Source organism: Pleurodeles waltl, chromosome 8 (assembly GCF_031143425.1).
Source record: "Pleurodeles waltl isolate 20211129_DDA chromosome 8, aPleWal1.hap1.20221129, whole genome shotgun sequence".
Lineage (NCBI taxonomy): Eukaryota > Metazoa > Chordata > Amphibia > Caudata > Salamandridae > Pleurodeles > Pleurodeles waltl.
In genome coordinates this window covers 4,562,663-4,586,750 of record NC_090447.1, presented here as the reverse complement: position 1 = coordinate 4,586,750, position 24,088 = coordinate 4,562,663, and the positions used below count along the sequence as shown (strand labels likewise).

The following is a 24,088-nucleotide window of genomic DNA, read 5'->3' as shown; positions in this document are numbered from 1 at the left end:
GCCCAAGGAATGGTATAGTAAATGTTATGTGGGTGTAGTATTCCAGAAGATTTACCATGTGGAACATTTAAATGTTCTTGTATGGAAAACGAAAGCCAGAACGAAATGAGGTACTAGTGCTGGAGAAATAGTGGGAGACATCTTTGGTACATTGATTCCGTCTGTAATGCGGATTCTGAATGTTTTAAAAATTAGAAGGTTGCCTACAAAAGTGGTTAAAGTAAGTTCATAATTAGCTGAAAATATTGACATGGTAGCAATAAGATCTATGGTTTTGTAAAACAGACTTGCTTTAGACCTTCTTCTTGCAAAAGAGGAAAGAGTCTGTTGAGTACTAAAAGTTCAGTATGATGTACCTACATCCGGGACAAGAGTAAGGACTTAAAGAAATACTTGCAGAACATTGCTGGCTTGAAAAATATTTGAAAAAGTTGGAAGCTACAGGTGCATGGGAAGCCATTAGAAATGGATTTGCTAGGATTGGTAAATGGTTTTGAAGTTTGGAAAGTAGAATAGTAGGAACCGTCTTAAGACCTGCTATCACAATTTAAAGGATACAAGTTCTCAAAGGAAAGAAGAGGAAAGGAACAAGCAAGAGGACTGAAGAGGACTAGAAGTGAGGTGGATTTGGAGGAGAGTCGGTGTAGATTTTATGATGAAATGAAACAGTTTCAAAATGTTGGGTGAAAGTCGTTGAAGACTACAAGGTTTTAACTTGATCTCACCTAATAAGACTAATCTATATGTTGACTGTGATGGCTAAAATCACCATCAGGGGCTGGATTGGAGACATGTAATTTGTGCTCCACCCTTTACACGTCATACATGTGCAATAATACACTTACATTCGACATATTTTCTGTGCAAACTAAATACATTAACACGTTTAACAGGTTTTAACTGTAGTAATGGTAAGTAATCATCAAAGGCAATATAATTTGTTTCAATGTGTAAACATTATTCATTCTACATTTACATTTTAAGTGTATGTAGTAAGTAGATGTGCATATTATTATCATGCTGCATTAGTTTGAAAGTTAAAAGTGCACAAGTATATAGCACATGTATCCACTTATGAGCTGTATTCGAGTTATGTTAACATAACTGAATTAAGGACTTCAGTCTTGGCCTTGAATCAACATGTAATTTGTTTGGATGGTAATTTTGCTTTTTCAGGTGCACTCTCATGAGCTCTTTAGTTGCAGAAAGGAGTTTGTTATATGTTTTTTCGTGAGGGACAGTGAGGTTTGAAAAGATGGAGACGAGATGGGACCTATTACGAGAAATAATTCCTATTCATTTGTGTACCATAGAATGAGAAAATCTGGAAATGTTGCATTGAAAGTAAAGGGAGCATTTTGATTGGCTCTCAGTGACACGGAGAAGGACCTACAACTCTTGAAGCTTCTATTTGTTTGAATGAAGGCTCTCACACTTAGTAGTTGAACAGTTTCTCTTAAACCTTTGAGGAGAGCAGATCTCCTTTGATTAGGGGGGGTATAGACCTCTCTGTGGTTTTTACTCAGAGTGTGAAGCTAAACACTTGCCCCTACTGAAGGCGCCGGATGAGGTCTTCATCCTGCTCACACCTTCTTGCATTTCTACAACTTTGCCCCAAACATCCTTATTTTAGACTAGATTTCTTTTTAGAACTTTAGAGCTTTGATGTTTAGAAGAGTATCTTCCAGGTTCTCTATGGAACATTATTTTCTGGCTCTCAGTCTTTGTATTTGTATGATTGTGATTATTTTGCTCTATGCCTTATTGAGACGGAAGTTATTGTGACGTCTCCATTTTCCATTTATGATTTTGTATCTTTACCTATATTTTGCCGACATGCATGTTGAGTGACTAAACAGATTTAGTTAATTAATCTTTGAACTTAGATAATGGTTTCTGGTCCTTCTTGTGAGGCTGAATGGCTTCACGAGTTGAACATTAAATTAGTTAATGATTTACTACCTTCAATTACACTACAAGTGCAATCAAAAGAAAGTCCTCATAGCAATTTTCTGACCATGAACAAAGGAATCTAATTTGGAGAACCTTACATTGTGCTCAAATGAATTTACAAGACACCTAGAAGATCTACAAATTGTACACAGAGAAAGACTGACGTCCTTACCATATATTATGACCATAGAACTGTTTACGGCTCTCCGGCTGGTTTCTCAAAATCAAAGGACCAGTTACATTTAAAGACAGATTTAGGGACCTTTCCCGATCAGTGAACAGTGGGCCCAGGTGCTGTGCATTTATGTTTATATGTTTCATAAAATGCATCTATCACCCCACAAGGGTATCTTGGCACTGAAAACAGGTCATAAACAATCTTATGGGGCATCAGGGAGCTTGTTCCACTTTTGAGGTGCAATTATGAAGAAGGCACTGCCCCCGACTGTCTTACGATTGACTTTCAGGACTGACATATTCATCTTGGAGGCTGATCTCAGCGTATGTGTAGGACAATATAGATTTAAGTGGCATCTGAGAGGTGAAAGGCTTGGTTGGTATACTGCTTTATCCACCAAGCGGAGGGATTTAAACAGGACCCTCTTCTACTGGCAGCCAGTGAAGGTTTGCTAACCCTGGGGAACTGTGAGAAATGTGTTGTGCCCTAGTAGCCAGCCCTTCTGCGAATTTCTGTATCATTTGTATGTTCTTTTAATGAGTTAAGCTGGTAAATCCAAGTAGATGGAATCACAGTCATCCAAGCTTGATGCCACTAATTTGTTTCGAACATTGAGCCTTCGAACAGGAGTAGACACATGGAGTACTTGTTTAAGTGAGTAGAATTGAAATAGACACATTTTCATCACAGCAGATACTTGTTCTAATAGAGTCATTGCAGAATCAGTTTTAACATCTCTTAGAAATGGGGTTCCTGGTTGGGTAGGGTCTGCACCTAAGCCAGGCAGAGCCCACCACTCTAGTCAGGGTGAGTCAGTTATTCACCTTAGATAACCTGTGCTCACCCCTTGATAGCTTGGCACAGATCATGCAGGCAGCCTTATCATCAGAGGCAATACATACCATATTAAGTCAGCATATCAGTAACAAGTAGCCTTCATAGGCCTCAGGACCCCTGCCCTCCTATTAGCCGCTTTACGGTACTTGTAAAGCACTTGGTTGAAATAGGAGAATGTAAGCTCGGTTGGAGGTCACAGAATCACCTGGGTGTCTACTGGGGGGTGATACAGTAATTAGGCAAGTTCCTATATGAAGCAAAGATACTTCCTAGTGGCAAATGGGGTCTCCCTGGAGGATTCTCGCCGCAAGTCAAAGAACAACCCAGTGAATAAATACTCCAACCTCAGTGCCCACGGGGTGGTGGGAGCCCCCACACATACACTGAAGATTTCAAGGGAGGGACCTTACCTGTCCTCCCTGTGTGCTGGAGTGTCAAGGGCAGTTACCTGCGAGCGTGCGGAGCAGCTGCAGTAGCTACAGAGTTGTTGGTTGAATAAGAGTGACGGGAGGCCTCTCTTGGTCTTTCCCAGCTGCCAACGTCCTTGTGCTTGCAAGGTAGGGCACTGCTGGGTGACATTGGTGGGCCTCATGCATGGAGGACACGTTGTTGAATGGCCCTCGCTGAGACAACTCAGGAAGGCACTGCGGACGTGAACAGGTGTCCTCTGTGCTGCAGGGAAAGCTCTTTCAATCAGCCTGAGGCAGGTGTTTCCCTTGGCTCTGTGGCAACTTTCTAGCTCCCGAAAGCACAGCACTGGTGGGGAGCCCAGAACGCAGCGGTCTGCCCTACTTACAGAGAGGCTCAACAGGGTCCCCACGCAAGCTTCTTCATACAAGGCTCAACATGCACTGAGAGGCAATAATGTGCTCCCCACATGCTAGGCAGGAAGAAGCGAAGGATGAAGCTCTCAACGTGCTCTAGTTGAAGGCGACTTGGGTGGCCGGGCTGAGTGCCAACTCTAGGCAGTCACCAGTCCCAGGCGAACACTGGGGATAGTCCCTCCTGCCACCTTACAATCAGCAGGGAGCAGGCCAACACAGCAAAGCGGATCACAGCAGGGAGCAGCCCACAGCAGGGCAACAAGCAGAAAGCAATCCTGTGAGTCCTCTAAGCTACCCAACAAATAGTAGGTAGCAGGGCAACAACAGAAGAGCAGTTCAGATGAGCCCTTTGACCAGTGTGGCAGTCCTTCTGATAGAGGTTCCGTCCTAGTCCCAAAAGTATACAGATGGATGCAGATGCCTCTCCTGTCACACCCAGTCTCTCCTGTCAATCCCTCGTGTTGTGGCTGTCTGCAAAGTATGCACAAAGGGCTGCTGTCACTTTGCCCTGGGCGTGGATTGAAGTCAAGCTGCAAAGCACTAGAGTTATAAACACAGAGAAATACCCACTTTCTAAAAGTGATATTTCTAAAATAGTAATTCAAAATCCAACTACAAGAGTAAGCAGTATTTCTTACCACTACTATTCCAAACATGACAAGGCTACTTCTTTTTGATCATTAATTACCACCCAAAAATATATAAGGAATTCCCAATGCTAACCTATGAGACACCAGTGAGGCTGTTTAACACTACTAGGACATGAGAAACAGAAAAGTACATGTCCTACCTTTTACCTACACAGTACCCTGCCCATAGAAGTTTAGGTCTTGGCAAGTAGTTTGAAAGCAAAGTAAATAGGCAGGCCTGGAAAAGGTTTGAAAGTCTACTTCTGTGGGTGGGGTAATCAGCGTTGCAGGCCCACTTGCAGCATTTCATTTACAGGTCCAGGTATATGGTATACCACTTTACAAGGGACTTACAGGTAAGTCAAATATGCCAAACAGGTGTAAGCCAATCATACCATTGGTTACTCGAGAGAGCACATGCACATTAGCACTGGTTAGCAATGCCCAGAGTCCTAAAGCCAACCAAAAGAAAGAACAGAAGGAGGAAGGCAAAACGTTTAGGGATAACCCTGAAGAAAGGGCAATTTCTAACAACATCCAAGTTGTTAACTATTTGCCCCAATACCACATGAGGCCTTAGACTTTCTGGCCAATAAGAAAATGGTGATATGTCATGGGTTTCACTAGGCCTAAAATCTCTGTTTTCGAGCTGCTGGTCTTCGGATCTTTACATGGATTAAACTCATCCAGCATTGCAATTTCTCTAGAAAGTGAAGCAGACTTAATGGAACTTCAAGATCACCCTTTCTAAAGCTAGCTATTATCTATGTGTAATTGGTGTACAGAAAAAACATTACAGCTTTATCCTGGATGCAAATCCTCTCTGTCTTTCATGTGTCTCTTGTCAAGAAAGTTCATCCCATAACGTGAACAACTTCACCAAATTCCTTGGTATTTCTACAAGGAGATAAAGGTTGCAAAATTTAAAAAATCATTGACTCTCAAAACTGTAATGGACAAATTTGGTATTTCATTGATTGGCTGGGTTTCCCCCCAGGAATGCTCTTGAGAATCAGTGTCTCACATTCATGTGCAGGATGCTGAATTATTTTTACATCTAAAATATCTTCATAAAGCCGCGTGGAACTGGCAGGATCCACAATGCTACATGGGTTGAGGCCGCCATCAGTCCCAAAAGCTGTTCAACGGACCAAGATGTGGCATGAAACATTTTGAGTCATTTGTGGTCTTTCCATTAAATCTGCCTTAGAATGCAGTGGTTATGGGGCTCATCTTCAGCGGCCATCTCAAATCTCATCAAGTCCTGTGAGATCTTGCTAAGTCTCTTGAGATTTGGTGTTGACCTGCACCTGGGCATGAAATACATCACAGACATACTCATGCACAATTGCTTATCAACAGGGTTTCACAGAAGAAGCACAATGTGGAAAGATGCAGTCTTGTGTAGGAAAGTAGCCTCTTTCTAGCCTTGTTCCCCCCACTTTTGGCCTGTTTGTGAGTATATGTCGGTGTTTTACTGTCTCACTGGGATCCTGCTAGCCAGGGCCCAGTGTTCATAGTGAAAACCCTATGTTGTCAGTGTGGTTGTTATGTTTCACTGGGACCCTGCTAGCCAGGACCCCAGTGCTCATAAGTGTGTGGCCTGTATGTGTTCCCTGTGTGATGCCTAACTGTCTCACTGAGGCTCTTGTCACTAACAGGCTAGTGACTAAATTTACCAATTCACATTGGCATACTGGTACACCCATATAATTCCCTAGTATATGGTACTGAGGTACCCACGGTATTGGGGTTACAGGAGATCCCTATGGGCTGCAGCATTTCTTTTGCCACCCATAGGGAGCTCAGACAATTCTTACAGAGGCCTGCCACTGCAGCAGGAGTGAAATAACGTCCACGTTATTTCACAGCCATTTACCACTGCACTTAAGTAACTTATAAGTCACCTATATGTCTAACCTTCACCTGGTGAAGGTTGGGTGCTAAGTTACTTAGTGTGAGGGCACCCTGGCACTAGCCAAGGTGCCCCCACATCGTTCAGGGCAAATTCCCCGGACTTTGTGAGGGCGGGGACACCATTACACGCGTGCACTATACATAGGTCACTACCTATGTATAGCGTCACAATGGTAACTCCGACCATGGCCATGTAACATGTCTAAGATCATGGAATTGTCCCCCCAATACCATTCTGGTATTGGGGGGACAATTCCATGATCCCCCGGGTCTCTAGCACAGAACCCGGGTACTGCCAAACTGCCTTTCCGGGGTCTCCAGTGGAGCTGCTGCTGCTGCCAACCCCTCAGACAGGTTTCTGCCCTCCTGGGGTCCAGGCAGCCCTGGCCCAGGAAGGCAGAACAAAGGATTTCCTCTGAGAGAGGGTGTTACACCCTCTCCCTTTGGAAATAGGTGTGAAGGGCTGGGGAGAAGTAGCCTCCCCTAGCCTCTGGAAATGCTTTGATGGGCACAGATGGGGCCCATCTCTGCATAAGCCAGTCTACAACGGTTCAGGGATCCCCTAGCCCTACTCTGGCGTGAAACTGGACAAAGGAAAGGGGAGCAACCACTCCCCTGACAGGTACCTCCCAGGGGAGGTGCCCAGAGCTCCTCCAGTGTGTCCCAGACCTCTGCCATCTTGGAAACAGAGGTGTTGTGGGCACACTGGACTGCTCTGAGTGGCAAGTGCCAGCAGGTGACGTCAGAGGCTCCTTCTGATAGGCTCGTACCTCTCTTGGTAGCCAATCCTCCTTCCTTGGTAGCCAAACCTCCTTTTCTGGCCATTTAGGGTCTCTGCTTTGGGGAATTCTTTAGATAACGAATGCAAGAGCTCACTAGAGTTCCTCTGCATCTCCCTCTTCACCTTCTACCAAAGGATCGACCGCTGACTGCTCCAGGACGCCTGCAAAACCCCAAACTGCAACAAAGTAGCATGGCGACTACCAGCAACATTGTAGTGCCTAATCCTGCCGGCTTTCTCGACTGTTTCCAGGTGGTGCATGCTCTGGGGGTAGCCTGCCTTCACCCTGCACCAGAAGCTCAGAAGAAATCTCCCGTGGGGCGACAGAATCTTCCCCCTGCTAATGCAGGCACCAAAAGACTGCAACACCTGGTCTTCTGGGTCCCCTCTCATCCTGACGAGCGTGCTCCCTGGAACACAGGAACTCTATCCAAGTGACTCCCACAGTCCAGTGACTCTTCAGTCCAAGTTTGGTGGAGGTAAGTCCTTGCCTCCCCACGCTAGACTGCAAAGCTGTGTACCGCGTGATTTGCAGCTGCTCCGGCTCCTGGGCACTCTTCCAGGATTTCCTTCATGCACAGTCAAGCCTGGGTCCCCGGCACTCCTTCCTGCAGTGCACAACCTTCCGAGTTCTCTTCCCGCGTCATGGGACTCCCTTTTGTGACTTCAGGTGGACTCCGGTTCACTTTTCTTCTAAGTGCCTGTTAGGGTACTTCTGCAGGTGCTGCCTGCTTCTGTGAGGGCTCCCTGAGTTGCTGGGCGCCCCTCTGTCTCCTGCTCCAAGTGGCGACATCTTGGTCCCTCTTGGGCCACAGCAGCACCCAAAAACCTCTATCGCGACCCTTGCAGCTATCAAGGCTTGTTTGTGGTCTTTCTGCATGGGAACACCTCTGCAAGCCTCATCGCAACGTGGGACATCCGTCTTCCAGAGGAGAAGTCCCTAATCCTCTTCTTTCTTGCAGAACTCCAAGCTTCTTCCAACTGGTGGCAGCTTCCTTGCACCCTCAGCTGGCATTTCCTGGGCTCCTGCCCACTCTCAACACTGTTGTGACTATTGGACTTGGTCCCCTTGTCTTACAGGTACTCAGGTCCGGAAATCCACTGTTGTTGCATTGCTGGTGTTTGTTGTTCCTGCAGAATCCCCCTATCACGACTTCTGTGCTCTCTGGGGGCAGTAGGTGCACTTTACACCTAATTTTCAGGGTCTTGGGTGGGGTATTGTGAGAAAGTAGCCTCTTTCTAGCCTTGTTACCCCCACTTTGGGCCTGTTTGTGAGTGTATGTCAGGGTGTTTTCACTGTCTCACTGGGATCCTGCCAGCCAGGGCCTGGTGCTCATAGTGAAAACCCTATGTTTTCAGTATGTTTGTTATGTGTCACTGGGACCCTGCTAGTCAGGACCCCAGTGCTCATAAGTTTGTGACCTATAGGTATGTGTTCCCTATGTGATGCCTAACTGTCTCACTGAGGCTCTGCTAACCAGAACCTCAGTGGTTATGCTCTCATTTCTTTCAAATTGTCACTAACAGGCTAGTGACCAATTTACCAATTTACATTGGCTTACTGGAACACCCTTATAATTCCCTAGTATATGGTACTGAGGTACCCAGGGTATTGGGGTTCCAGGAGATCCCTATGGGCTGCAGCATTTCTTTTGCCACCCATAGGGAGCTCTGACAATTCTTACACAGGCCTGCCACTGCAGCCTGAGTGAAATAACGTCCACGTTATTTCACAGCCATTTTACACTGCACTTAAGTAACTTATAAGTCACCTATATGTCTAACCTTTACCTGGTAAAGGTTAGGTGCAAAGTTACTTAGTGTGTGGGCACCCTGGCACTAGCCAAGGTGCCCCCACATTGTTCAGAGCCAATTCCCTGAACTTTGTGAGTGCGGGGACACCCTTACACGCGTGCACTACATATAGGTCACTACCTATATGTAGCTTCACAATGGTAACTCCGAATATGGCCATGTAACATGTCTATGATCATGGAATTGCCCCCTCTATGCCATCCTGGCATAGTTGGCACAATCCCATGATCCCAGTGGTCTGTAGCACAGACCCTGGTACTGCCAAACTGCCCTTCCTGGGGTTTCACTGCAGCTGCTGCTGCTGCCAACCCCTCAGACAGGCATCTGCCCTCCTGGGGTCCAGCCAGGCCTGGCCCAGGATGGCAGAACAAAGAACTTCCTCTGAGAGAGGGTGTGACACCCTCTCCCTTTGGAAAATGGTGTGAAGGCAGGGGAGGAGTAGCCTCCCCCAGCCTCTGGAAATGCTTTGTTGGGCACAGATGTGCCCAATTCTGCATAAGCCAGTCTACACCGGTTCAGGGGACCCCTTAGCCCTGCTCTGGCGCGAAACTGGACAAAGGAAAGGGGAGTGACCACTCCCCTGACCTGCACCTCCCCTGGGAGGTGTCCAGAGCTCCTCCAGTGTGCTCCAGACCTCTGCCATCTTGGAAACAGAGGTGCTGCTGGCACACTGGACTGCTCTGAGTGGCCAGTGCCACCAGGTGACGTCAGAGACTCCTTGTGATAGGCTCCTTCAGGTGTTGCTAGCCTATCCTCTCTCCTAAGTAGCCAAACCCTCTTTTCTGGCTATTTAGGGTCTCTGTCTCTGGAGAAACTTTAGATAACGAATGCATGAGCTCAGCCGAGTTCCTCTGCATCTCTCTCTTCACCTTCTGATAAGGAATCGACTGCTGACCGCGCTGGAAGCCTGCAAACCTGCAACATAGTAGCAAAGACGACTACTGCAACTCTGTAACGCTGATCCTGCCGCCTTCTCGACTGTTTTTCTGCTTGTGCATGCTGTGGGGGTAGTCTGCCTCCTCTCTGCACCAGAAGCTCCGAAGAAATCTCCCGTGGGTCGACGGAATCTTCCCCCTGCAACCGCAGGCACCAAAAAGCTGCATTACCGGTCCCTTGGGTCTCCTCTCAACACGACGAGCGAGGTCCCTCGAATCCAGCGACTCTGTCCAAGTGACCCCCACAGTCCAGTGACTCTTCAGTCCAAGTTTGGTGGAGGTAAGTCCTTGCCTCACCTCGCTGGGCTGCATTGCTGGGAACCGCGACTTTTGCAGCTACTCCGGCCCCTGTGCACTTCCGGCGGAAATCCTTTGTGCACAGCCAAGCCTGGGTCCACGGCACTCTAACCTGCATTGCACGACTTTCTAAGTTGGTCTCCGGCGACGTGGGACTCCTTTGTGCAACTTCGGCGAGCACCATTTCACGCATCCTCGTAGTGCCTGTTTCTGGCACTTCTCTGGGTGCTACCTGCTTCAGAGAGGGCTCCTTGTCTTGCTCGACATCCCCTCTCTCTGCTGGTCCAGTTTGCGACCTCCTGGTCCCTCCTGGGCCTCAGCAGCGTCCAAAAACGCTAACCGCACGATTTGCAGCTAGCAAGGCTTGTTGGCGTTCTTTCGGTGGGAAAATACTTCTGCACGACTCTCCACGGCGAGAGGGATCCGTCCACCAAAGGGGAAGTCTCTAGCCCTTTTCGTTCCTGCAGAAACCTCAGCTTCTTCTGTCCAGTAGAAGCTTCTTTGCATCCACAGCTGGCATTTCCTGGGCATATGCCCATCTCCGACTTGCTTGTGACTTTTGGACTTGGTCCCCTTGTTCCACAGGTACCCTAGATTGGAAATCCACAGTTGTTGCATTGTTGGTTTGTGTCTTTCCTGCATTATTCCTCTAACACGACTTCTTTGTCCTTAGGGGAACTTTAGTGCACTTTGCACTTACTTTTCAGGGTCTTGGGGAGGGTTATTTTTCTAACTCTCACTATTTTCTAATAGTCCCAGCGACCCTCTACAAGGTCACATAGGTTTGGGGTCCATTCGTGGTTCGCATTCCACTTTTGGAGTATATGGTTTGTGTTGCCCCTATCCTTATGTTTCCCCATTGCATTCTATTGTAACTATACATTGTTTGCACTGTTTTCTAAGACCATACTGCATATTTTTGCTATTGTGTATATATATCTTGTGTATATTTCCTATCCTCTCACTGAGGGTACACTCTAAGATACTTTGGCATATTGTCATAAAAATAAAGTACCTTTATTTTTAGTATAACTGTGTATTGTGTTTTCTTGTGATATTGTGCATATGACACTAAGTGGTACTGTAGTAGCTTCACACGTCTCCTAGTTCAGCCTAAGCTGCTCTGCTAAGCTACCATTATCTATCAGCCTAAGCTGCTAGACACCCTATACACTAATAAGGGATAACTGGGCCTGGTGCAAGGTGCAAGTACCCCTTGGTACTCACTACAAGCCAGTCCAGCCTCCTACAGGTATTTATCTAACCCTCACTGTTTTCTTACAGTCCCAGCGACCCTCTACATCTCACATAGGTCTGGGGTCCATTTGTGGTTTGCATTCCACTTTTGGAGTATATGGTTTGTGTTGCCCCTATCCCTATGTGCTCCTATTGCAACCTATTGTAATTCTACACTGTTTGCATTACTTTTCTTGCTATTACTTACCTAATTTTGGTCGGTGTACATATAACGTGTATATATATCTTATCCTCATACTGAGGGTACTCATGGAGATACTTTGGCATATTGTCGTACAAATAAAGTGCCTTTATTTTTAGTATATCTGTGTATTGTGTTTTCTTCTGATATTGTGCATATGACACCAGTGGTATAGTAGGAGCTTTGCATGTCTCCTAGTTCAGCCTGAGCTGCTTTGCCATCGCTACCTTCTATCAGCCTAAGCTGCTAGAAACACCTCTTCTACACTAATAAGGGATAACTGGACCTGGCACAAGGTCTACGTACCTCTGGTACCCACTACAAGCCAGGCCAGCCTCCTACACTTGCTCCTTAGAAGAAGACTTTGTTTGGTATCCGTTTGGCAGCTAGGAAAGACTGAAAGCTTCTGTTATTGTTTCAGTTGATTTCTGTTAAATTGATCTTTAAACTGTGCTGTTAGGCAAAGCAACATTAAGGAAGGACCTTTAGTGAAACTAGTTGGGAGCACCTTTTGGGAGCATGTTTTGAGGACACTGAGAGATTAAAGGGGAATTGTCCTTCAACTAAGCAATAATTTGACATTCAGATCTGGAAACGAAAGACTTTCATTGAGCGATCTTGTGAGATTATTATATATTTCCGGATTGTTGGAGAGAACAGTCTGGAAGACAAAATCCCAACTAGAACTGGCTTGTGATTTAACTTGAGTAGAAATGTGTGATGTAGCAATGAATGAATGTGGTTATCAGGAAAGAAGCTGAAATTAAATCTATCAGCAACAAGAGCCTAAATGTTTGGATATTAATGTGTGAAATGTTATATAAACAGCTCAAGCCTTCTTTGTTATCCTCAATTGAAAGGGATAAAATAACAATGCCATTATTTTTGATATGCAACAAAAGCTTTATATTTTACTGAATACAGTTACATGTGTTCAGTATCTTTGCTTTGGAATATATAAAGGCTTTGCTTATCTCTTTATGTCATATTTGTTTTATTTGTTCTCTTTTGCGATGTGGTAGGGCTTACAAATACCGTCACATTAAACTTAGTGCCTGGGATCAAAAACTCCTGCCTACACCAGGCACACGTAATATACATGTTCCACTCCAGGACAACACTGAGGGATGTGAGCGGACACGCAGGCCTTGGTGTAAATACAATCCCAGGTAGTGTGTACTTTCTGTCTGTCCAGCCATTGGCCAAACATTACATAATCTCTGCTATTAAGCGTCCAGCACAGTAAGTAATGATGTTCTCTACTATGACTTATGGCTAATTAATAGCAAAACGTCACCTTACTGACCAACAGAACAGCGTCTTCTTCTCTGTCCATTTATCTTCTCTTCCCCCTGAAAGGTTGTGCACTTGTGAGGTGAACCTCAACCCTTTAACCAGGCTCATCACCCCATAGGTGAGGAGTTACAAACAGTGTACACCAAGAGATGAAACAACAAAACAGTAGAACATCTCTATATATCAACCACATACATGACACAACAGGTGTGCTTCAGGTCAGCAGTTCTTATTGTTTTTTTCTGCATCTCTAATTTGCATATAGGACAAATACAAACTCCTACTAAGAAGGTGCAGTGAGACCACAAACCCAAAGTTTTCCAGTATATGGAATTTTATAATTTTATAATTCCTGTCACTCAAATTCACACTTTTTCATTCAATTTCCAATAATGAACGCATTGCTCAGCGCCAAGGTCCACAGTACAACATCCGGGGAACTTACAGCTCTGTATTGACGTTTTCAATTTTTCCAATAGGTGCAGATCGGGAATTTTCTCTAGCACATGTTGTGTGATCTCAAAGGCTGTTTCTTCACCATAATGTTCGATTATAGTTATTGCAGTATGAATCCTGTCGACATTTTCAAGTCGTGATCTTGGGATCGTTTTCTGTCCAGGCTTCACGGTGTAGTCTTGCAGCCGAATTTTGAATTCCTTGAACTTTTTGTCAATCAGATCTTCTAAACAATGATGGATCACATCTCTGGCTGTCTCTGGGCTCGATTTAGAAGCCATTATTAAGCATGAACCTCAGCCACTGCAATAAAAAACACACCTTTCAGATGAATTTAGCTGCAAGGCATGAGATTTGTCACACATAGTCAATGTTATGCAGGTTTGATTAGATTCATGACAACATCGGCCTCTGTATAGGGCGCCAAAGCCCTGGCAATCATATCCTTCCACATAAATTCAGAGCTCAGCCATTTTCAAAGCCCTACATTTAGTATCAAGACATGGCATACTGATACCCTTACATATAGTAACAGAGCCCCCCATATCTTGAGCCTTACATAGTGCCACAAACCCCAGGCATATTAAGAACCTTTCATTTATTGATGGAGCTCTGATCTACTCATACCCTTGATATGCTAACAGAGCCTGATATATTCAGAGCCTTGAGTAAGGTGACTGAGCCTTACTATTTTTAAAGCCTTGAGTAAAGCAATAGAGCCCTGCTATGTTCAGAGCCTTCAGTAGAGCAATAGAATCCTGCCATGTTCAGAGCCTTGAGTTGAAAGATAGAGCCCTACCATGTTCAGAGCCTTGAGTTGGGAGATAGAGCTTTACCGTGTTCAGAGCCTTGAGTTGAGAGATAGAGCCCTACTGTGGTCAGAGCCTTGAGTTGAGTGAAAGAGCCCTGCTATCTTCAGAGCCTTGAGTAGACAGATAGAGCCCTGCCACATTCAGAGCCTTGAGCCGAGCAATGGAGCCCTGCCATGTTCAGAGCTTTGAGAAGAGCGATAGAACTTTTACATATTCAGAGCCTTTAGAAGAGCAACAGAGCCCTGCCATGTTCAGAGCCTTTAGTGGAGTTATAGAGCCATACCATGTTCAGAGCCTTGAGTATAGGTATATAGAGCCATACCATGTTCAAAGCTTTGCATGCAGTGTGCAAGTGTACTCAAAAGACTTAGGGGCAGATTTATTGAAAGTGGCGCTGAACAAAGTGCAGTGCCACTTTCCCTGTGCCCCTTCGCACCACCCTGCCGCCACCATGTGTGCACCGTATTTAAAATACAGCGCAGGGTGGGGGCAATAGCGTAATTTCTCATGACACTATTGATGTAGTCTGCAGGAGTAGTGCCAAAATATCGGCGCTACTCCTGCAGAGTACATAGGGCCCAATTTAAAGAATGGAAGCCCCCTTTTAATGCCTGCTCTTGAGCAGGCATTAAAAGTGCAGTAAAAAATGGAGCAAGGAAATCTCATAGATTTCCTTACGCCATTTTTCCGGCTCCCCTAATGGGGGAACACTCCCTTTGCATATGTTATGCGTGGCGCATGCATAATGTAGCGCAAAGGGTTACAGAGTGGCGCAATGCATGCATTGTGCCACCCTGTAAATACGGCATGGGGATTTCTGCCTTGTTGGGCCACATTAATGTAAAAAATAATGACGTTAATGTGGTGCAAGGTGGCGCTAAGGTGCTATAAATATGCGCCGTAAAGTGCTAGATTTGCAGCATATTCAAAGACTTGTAGACAGCCCTATCGGCCTGGTATTTTCAAAAAGTTACATATATAGTATCAAAGTCCTGATATGAGAGGGCCAGAACCCTGCCAGGGAGGAAAAGAGTTAGGGCTTATTAAGAGGGCCTGATGATAACATAACAATCTTAATATAGTTTACACACAGCTGGCAGTCAGGGTTTACAGTAGCAGAGTCCTGGTATAAAAGCCTTCACTACCAGAGTCCTGCACACTAACAAGAGAGTTTGATTATATAGTATCAAAGTCACACTATAACAATGACGGAGTCCTGACACAAAAGCGACAGAGTTTGATGTTGTAGTAAAAGAGCTCTGATATTATAGTGACAGAGTTTGGGGGATATAGCAGCAGAGTCCTGGCACAACAGAGACAGAGTTTGAGCATATAATAACAGAGTCTTGATTTAATAATGAAGAGATAGGACACATAGGGGGTCATTACAACCTTGGCGGTCTTTTGACAAGACTGCTGAGAGACCGCCATGCTGAAGACCGCCAGTGCAGGCGGTTTTCCGCTCAGCGCATTATGACTGCTGGCAGGCCTCCGTTCTTTTCCGGACGGAGAGCCGGCAGCAGCCATACTGGTGGTCGGCTGCGAAGTGGAGGTTGCTCCACCTCCACTGCCACCGCCACGTCAACAGAACACCGCCCACCGAATCACGTTCTGTGATTCGGCGTGGCGGTGTTCTGTTGACGGGGTGCTGGTGTAGAAAAGTACCATCTTGCCTGGCATGTTACCCCCATTTTTCACTATATATATGTTGTTTTAGTTGTATGTGTCACTGGGACCCTGCCAGCCAGGGCCCCAGTGCTCATAAGTGTGCCTGAAAGTGTTACCTGTGTTATGACTAACTGTCTCACTGAGGCTCTGCTATCCAGAACCTCAGTGGTTATGCTCTCTCATTTCTTTCCAAATTGTCACTAACAGGCTAGTGACCAATTTCACCAATTCACATTGGCATACTGGAACACCCTTATAATTCCCTAGTACATGGTACTGAGGTACCCAGGGTATTGGGGTTCCAGGAGATCCCTATGGGCTGCAGCATTTCTTTTGCCACCCATAGGGAGCTCTGACAAACCCTACACAGGCCTGCCACAGCAGCCTGAGTGAAATAATGCACACATTATTTCACAGCCATTTTCACTGCACTTAAGTAACTTATAAGTCACCTATATATCTAACCTTTACCTGGTAAAGGTTAGGTGCAAAGTTACTTAGTGTGTGGGCACCCTGGCACTAGCCAAGGTGCCCCCACATAGTTCAGGGCAAATTCCCCGGACTTTGTGAGTGCGGGGACACCATTACACGCGTGCACTACACAATACCTATGTGTAGCTTCACAATGGTAACTCCGAATATGGCCATGTAACATGTCTAAGATCATGGAATTGCCCCCTCTATGCCATCCTGGCATTGTTGGCACAATCCCATGATCTCACGGGTCTGTAGCTCAGACCCGGGTACTGCCAAACTGCCTTTTCAGGGGTTTCACTGCAGCTGCTGCTGCTGCCAACCCCTCAGACAGGTTTCTGCCCTCCTGGGGTCCAGCCAGGCTTGGCCCAGGATGGCAGAACAAAGGACTTCCTCAAAGAAAAAGGTGTTAAGGCAGGAGAGGAGTAGCCTCCCCCAGCCTCTGGAAATGCTTTCATGGGCACAGATGGTGCCCATTTCTGCATAAGCCAGTCTACACCGGTTCAGGGACCCCTCAGCCCTGCTCTGGCGCGAAACTGAACAAAGGGAAGGGGAGTGACCACTCCCCTGACCTGCACCTCCCCTGGGAGTTGCCCAGAGCTCCTCCAGTGTGCTCCAGACCTCTGCCATCTTGGAAACAGAGGTGCTGCTGGCACACTGGACTGCTCTGAGTGGCCAGGGCCAGCAGGTGACGTCAGAGACTCCTTCTGATAGGCTCCTTCAGGTGTTGCTAGCCTATCCTCTCTCCTAAGTAACCAAACCCTCTTTTCTGGCTATTTAGGGTCTCTGCTTTGGGGAATTCCTTAGATAACGAATGCAAGAGCTCATCAGAGTTCCTCTGCATCTCTCTCTTCACCTTCTGCCAAGGAATCGACTGCTGACCGCGCTGGAAGCCTGCAAAACTGCAACAAAGTAGCAAAGACGACTACTGCAACTCTGTAACACTGATCCTGCCGCCTTCTCGACTGTTTTCCTGGTGGTGCATGCTGTGGGGGTAGCCTGCCTCCTCTCTGCACTAGAAGCTCCGAAGAAATCTCCTGTGGGTCGACGGAATCTTCCCCCTGCTACCGCAGGCACCAAAGAACTGCATCACCGGTCCCCTGGGTCTCCTCTCAGCACAACGAGCGAGGTCCTTTGAATCCAGCAACTGTGTCCAAGTGACTCCCACAGTCCAGTGACTCTTCAGTCCAAGTTTGGTGGAGGTAAGTCCTTGCCTCCCCACGCCAGACTGCATTGCGGGGAACCGCGACTTTTGCAGCTACTCCGGCCTCTGTGCACTTCCGGCAGAAATCCTTTGTGCACAGCCAAGCCTGGGTCCACGGCACTCTAACCTGCATTGCACGACTTTCTAAGTGGCCCTCCGGCGACGTGGGACTCCTTTGTGCAACTTCGGGTGAGCACCGTTTCACTCCTCTTTGTAGTGCCTGTTCTGGCACTTCTGCGGGTGCTGCCTGCTTCTGAGAGGGCTCCTTGTCTTGCTCGATGCCCCCTCTGTCCCCAGACGCAATTGGCGACATCCTGGTCCCTCCTGGACCACAGCAGCATCCAAAAACCCTAACCGCATGATTTGCAGCTAGCAAGGCTTGTTGGCGGTCTTTCGGCGGGAAAACACTTCTGCACGACTTTCCGCAGCGTGGGGGATCCATCCTCCAAAGGGGAAGTCTCTAGCCCTTCTCGTTCCTGCAGAAACCTCAGCTTCTACTGTCCAGTAGCAGCTTCTTTGCACCCACAGCTGGCATTTCCTGGGCATCTGCCCATCTCCGACTTGCTTGTGACTTTTGTACTTGGTCCCCTTGTTCCACAGGTACCCTCGACTGGAAATCCATCGTTGTTGCATTGCTGGTTTGTGTCTTTCCTGCAGAATTCCCCTATCACGACTTCTATGTCCTTTGGGGAACTTTAGTGCACTTTGCACTCACTTTTCAGGGTCTTGGGGTGGGCTATTTTTCTAACCCTTACTATTTTCTAATAGTCCCAGCGACCCTCTACAAGGTCACATAGGTTTGGGGTCCATTCGTGGTTCGCATTCCACTTTTGGAGTATATGGTTTGTGTTGCCCCTATCCCTCTGTGTCCCCATTGCATCCTATTGTAACTATACATTGTTTGCACTGTTTTCTAAGACTATACTGCATATTTTTGGTATTGTGTACATATATCTTGTGTATATTTGCTATCCTCATACTGAGGGTACACTCTGAGATACTTTGGCATATTGTCATAAAAATAAAGTACCTTTATTTTTAGTATATCTGTGTATTGTGTTTTCTTATGATATTGTGCAAGTGACACTAGTGGTACTGTAGGAGCTTCACTCGTCTCCTAGTTCAGCCTAAGCTGCTCTGCTAAGCTACCATTATCTATCAGCCTAAACTGCTAGACACCCTATACACTAATAAGGGATACCTGGGCCTGGTGCAAGGTGTAAGTACCCCTTGGTACTCACTACAAGCCAGACCAGCCTCCTACAGCTGGCGACGGAGCAGCCCCCATGGATCCCTTCCCCTCCCGGAGGATCAATGGACCAGGTAAGTTGATTGTCCGTTAGGGGAGGAGGGTGGGGGTGTGTTGTGTGTGTGCATGGGGGTGTGCGTGTGAGTATGTAGAGGGGGTGTGTGAGTGCGTGTATGCGTGCAGGGGGTGTTGTGTGTTTGGAAATGTGTGCATGTCTGTCTGTATGTATGTCTGTATGGATGTGTGCGTGTATGTCTGAATGTGGGTGTGTGTGTATGACTGTGTGTGTGGCTGTTGGCATGTTTGTTGGTGTGTGTGCGGGTATGTGTGTTGGTGGTGCCTGCATGCGTGTCGGGTGTGAATCAGTAATGTGATGGGGGTGGGGAGGGGCTCCTGCCACCTTTGGGGGGTGGCAGTGGGGTGGGGGTGTAAGGGAAGGACTCGGGATGGGGGTGGGGGAGACCCCTGTCAGTGCCAGGGAAGGAATTCCCTGGCACTGATAGTGCTCACCGCCATTGATTTCATGGCAGGTCCCAACCCCATGAAATCCATGGCGGTGAGCCGGGTCATGATACCGCCAGTGGTATTGTGACGGCCGCCGGGCTGGAGACCCAAGTCTCCAGCCCAGTGGTCGTCTCCGCCCTGGCGGTCTGATTGGAGAAGTGGCGGATGACCATGGCGGTAACCGCCATGGTCATAATTCCAAATTTTTTACCCCCACTTCTCCATCAACCGCCAGGGTCGTAATGAGGGCCATAGTGTCAGGAGTCCCCAAGGTGCCTCCTGCGTTATCTGTCAGCATCCCCAGGGATTAGGGTTAAATCATATCCCTGTTCTTGGTTAAACCTTCATGTTTCTAAGTAAACATAATGTGATGTGTTACACAATTGGTTTTATCAATGCTTGTTTTACCAATGCTTGTTTGCTAATGCGAGCAGGTGTAGATATGTGCTTCTAATTGGGTGTGGTGACTCATCCACATGTGGAAACTCAACTGCTTTCCTGATTGGCTATAAATAGCAGAGTGAAACACTCCTACGGAGTGTTCCAAGTTCATTGACCTGGTGGTACGATTGGATCGCTGCTTCGGTGAGCGTAAGGGAGAAAAATCCCGGGTGACACACGCTTAGTGGTGCTCAAAACTGAGAAAAAGGAGTCCACCATTCCCACTCATGATACACCTGAGCCCGTGCAAATTGGCAGTGTGCTGGGCCCACTATCTAAGGAAGAGAAAGAAAATAGGAAAACATTTATACTGTGTTTATACTGCGGTAAGGCAGGGCATTCTGCTCAGGAATGTCCTAAAAAGCCTACTGCTCCAAAGAAAGCCATCGGAGCGGTAACAGGGCCTGAATTCTCTCTTCCTGACCAGGCGGAAAACTAACTGGCTCGATAACTTCTGAGACCATTTTATCGAGCGCTACTTTCAATATGGTCTCACATCTTCTGGCTAATACCACCAGTCCAGTACCTCGACATCTAACTCTTATTGTGACGTTACTGTTGTACCCCCAGGTTCGTAAGGACACTCCCATATTGCTTGACTCTGGGGCTACCGGAAACGTTTTAGACTTGCGTTTGGCTAAAACCCTAAATTTTACGACTGTCAGAAAAGACGTCCCTGAACCAGTCAGAGGCGTGGATGGCTCAGAATTGTCCTCCGGGCTTATTGTTTATCAAACAACACCCTTGTTCATGCTTTGTGCAAACAACCATACAGAACAAATTCAGTTTGACCTCATAGATACCCCAGTATTTGGAGCCATTTTGGGGATTGTATGAGGCTGGCCTGACTTATGGTATGCGGGTACCTTGTGGTACTTATACCTTGTGCCAGGTCCAGTTATCCCTTATTAGTAGATTAGAGATGTTCTAGCAGCTTAGGCTGATAGAGGTAGCTACAGCAGAGCAGCTTAGGCTGAACTAGGAGACATGCAAAGCTCCTACTATACCACTTATATCATATAGCACTATATCACAAGAAAACACAATTCTCAGAGTTACTAAAAATAAAGGTACTTTATTTTAGTGACAATATGCCAAAAGTATCTCAGAGGATACCCTCACTTAGGAGGTAAGTAATATACACAAATTATATGCACACAAACAACTAAAACAGGTAAGTAACAGTTAGAAAAGTAGTGCAAACAATGTAGAATCACAATAGGATGCAATAGATAGAAATAGGCCTAGGGGCAACACAAACCATATACTCCAGAAGTGGAATGCGAACCACAAATGGACCCCAGGCCTAGTGTAGGTTGTAGAGGGTCGCTGGGACTGTAAGAAAACAGTAAGGGTGTCCAAGATACCCCATCCCAAGACCCTGAAAAGTAGGAGTAAAGTTACCCTACTACCCCAGAAAGGCAGAATAGTCGTGATAGGGGATTCTGCAAGAACCACAAGCACCAGCAAAACACTGAAGATGGATTCCTGGACCTGAGGACCTGTAAAGGAAGGGGACCAAGTCCAAAAGTCACAAAAGTGTCCGGGGGGGCAGGAGCCCACTAAACCCCGGATGAAGGTGCAAAAGGGCTGTCTCCGGGTGGAAGAAGCCGAAGATTCTGCAACAACGAAAGGAGCCAGAAACTTCCCCTTTGGTGAGAAGATGTCCCACGGTGTGCTGAAGGTTGCAGAAGTGTTTCCACGCAGAAATACCACAAACAAGCTTTGCTAGTTGCAAGAGTCGCGGTTGAGGATTTTGGGTGCTGCTGGGGACCAGGAAGGACCAGGATGTCACCCCTTGGAGGAAGAGACAGAGGGGGTGCTCAGCAACTCAGAGAGCCCCCACAGGAGCAGGCAGCACCCGCAGAAGTACCAGAACAGGCACTTAGAAGATCTGAGGACAGCAGTTGACTCAGAGTCACAAAGGGGGGTCCCACGACATCGGAGTCCAACTCAGCGAGTTGGGCAATGCAGGACGGAGTGCTGGGGACCCAGGCTAGGCTGTACACAAAGGAATCCTTGGAAAAGTGCCCAGACGCCAGAGCAGCTGCACTTCACGCAGTACACAGGATTACTGTCTGACGTGGGGAGGCAAGGACTTACCTCCACCAAATTTGGACAGAAGGGCCACCGGATTGTGGGAGCCACTTGGACCCAGCCCCTGTGTTCCAGGGACCACGCTCGTCAGGATGAGAGGGGACCCAGAGGACCGGTGATGCAGAAATTTGGTGCCTGCGTTAGCAGGGGGAAGACTACGTCAACCCACGGGAGATTTCTTCTTGGCTTCCAGTGCATGGTGAAGGCAGATAGCCCTCAGAGCATGTACCACCAGGAAACAGTCGAGATAGCCGTCAGGATTAGGCGCTACAATGTTGCTGGTAGTCGTCTTGCTACTTTGTTGCGGTTTTGCAGGCGCCCTGGAGCAGTCAGCAGTCGATCCTTGACAGAAGTCGAAGAGGGAAATGCAGAGGAACTCTGGTGAGCTCTTGCATTCGTTATCTGAGGAAAAGCCCAGAGGAGAGACCCTACATAGCCAGAAAAGGGGGTTTGGCTACCAAGAAAGGAGGTTTGGCTACCAAGAGAGGTAAGAACCTAGCAGGAGGGGTCTCTGACGTCACCTGCTGGCAGTGGCCACTCAGAGGTCTCCATTGTGCCCTCACACCTCTGCATTCAAGATGGAAGAGGGCTGGAACACACTGGAGGAGCTCTGGGCACCACCCCTGGGGTGGTGATGGACAGGAGAGTGTTCACTCCCCTTTCCTTGGTCCAGTTTCACGCCAGAGCAGGGGCTGGGGGCTCCCTGAACCGGTGTAGACTGGCTTATGCAAGGAGGGCACCATCTGTGCCCTTCCAGACATTTCCAGAGGCTGGGGAGGAATAACACCTATTTCCAAAGGGAGAGGGTGTAACACACTCTCTCAGAGGAAATCCTTTGTTCTGCCTTCCTGGGGCCTGGCTGCCCAGACCCCAGGAGGGCAGAACCTGTCTGAGGGTTGGCAGCAGCGGTAGCTGCAGAGAAAACCCCAGAGAGGTAGTTTGGCAGTACCCAGGGTCCATGCTGGAGCCCTGGGGATGCATGGAATTGTCCCCCCAATACCAGAATGGTATTGGGTTGACAATGCCATGATCCTAGACATGCTACATTGCCATGTTCTGAGTTACCATTGTGAAGCTACACATAGGTATTGACCTATATGTAGTTCACGTCTGTAATGGTGTCCCCGCACTCACAAAGTCTGGGGAATTTGCCCTGAACAATGTGGAGGCACCTTGGCTAGTGCCAGGATGCCCTCACACTAAGTAACTTTGCGCCTAACCTTCACTAAGTGAGGGTTAGACATATAGGTGACTTATAGGTTACTTAAGTGCAGTTTAAAATGGCTGTGAAATAACGTGGACGTTATTTCACTCAGGCTGCAGTGGCAGTCCTGTGTAAGAATTGTCTGAGCTCCCTATGGGTGGCAAAAGAAATGCTGCAGCCCATAGGGATCTTCTGGAACCCCAATACCCTGGGTACCTAAGTACCATGTACTAGGGAATTATAAGGGTGTTCCAGTGTGCCAATCAGAATTGTTCAAATTAGTCACTAGCCTGCAGTGACAATTTTAAAAGCAGAGAGAGCATAAACACTGAGGTCCTGGATAGCAGAGCCTCAGTGATACAGTTAGGCACCACAAAGGGAACACATACAGGGCACACTTTATGAGCACTGGGGTCCTGGCTAGCAGGTTCCCAGTGACACAGGCAAAAACAAACATACATACAAGTAAAAATGGGGGTAACATGACAGGCAAGGTGGTACTTTCCTACACCCACCATCTTAAGTCTGCATCTGGACCCTGCCTGTGTGAGTCCTGAACCCCCAAGAGGTCTGCACCCACTCCTGGACCCTTGGTTGTGGTGTCAAAGGTGACCAGATGACCAATTTTCAAAAGTGAGGACTCTTTTGGTAAAAAATAATAATCTGAGAACCAGGAGGAGAATGGGACCAAGCTGCTCGCCTATCTATCTGAGGGGCAGAGCCGGTTCGGTTGACTCTTTCTCCGCAGCCGAAAATCCTCTTCAGTGGCTTCTCACGGAAGTAATATCTGACCCTGTGGAACTGTCTTCAGCTACATCCTCCAGGCTCGGCCGGCTGAAGATTTTCAAGCTCCATTTCGACAACTAAGTCTGAAGGAAAAAATCTTCACTGCTGCTTCGCTCCATGGCTGTCCGACGACCTTGCTCCTTCCTCGGACACACGTGCAGCCTTGCCCCGCTGAACTTCTACCCTCTCAGAAACTTCTTCAAACATTTTCGAAGTTTGAAGGTAAAGCGCTGACCAGGCCCAATCCACTTTGTGTATCCAACCTGACCTCTATTGCAGTCAGCCTTAACATT

General features: G+C 47.3%; 1 protein-coding gene across 2 annotated transcripts in view; it reads right to left on the bottom strand.

The window, feature by feature from the left end:
• LOC138249656 (NACHT, LRR and PYD domains-containing protein 3-like) overlaps positions 1-24,088 on the bottom strand; it is an 886,959-nt gene that overhangs the window by 714,922 nt on the left and 147,949 nt on the right. For both annotated transcript variants that reach the window (XM_069203614.1, XM_069203615.1), the window contains one exon: positions 13,346-13,659. In XM_069203614.1, the coding sequence (XP_069059715.1) occupies positions 13,346-13,637 (292 nt within the window). In that variant the 5' untranslated portion in view covers positions 13,638-13,659. The remainder of the gene's footprint in view (positions 1-13,345; positions 13,660-24,088) is intronic.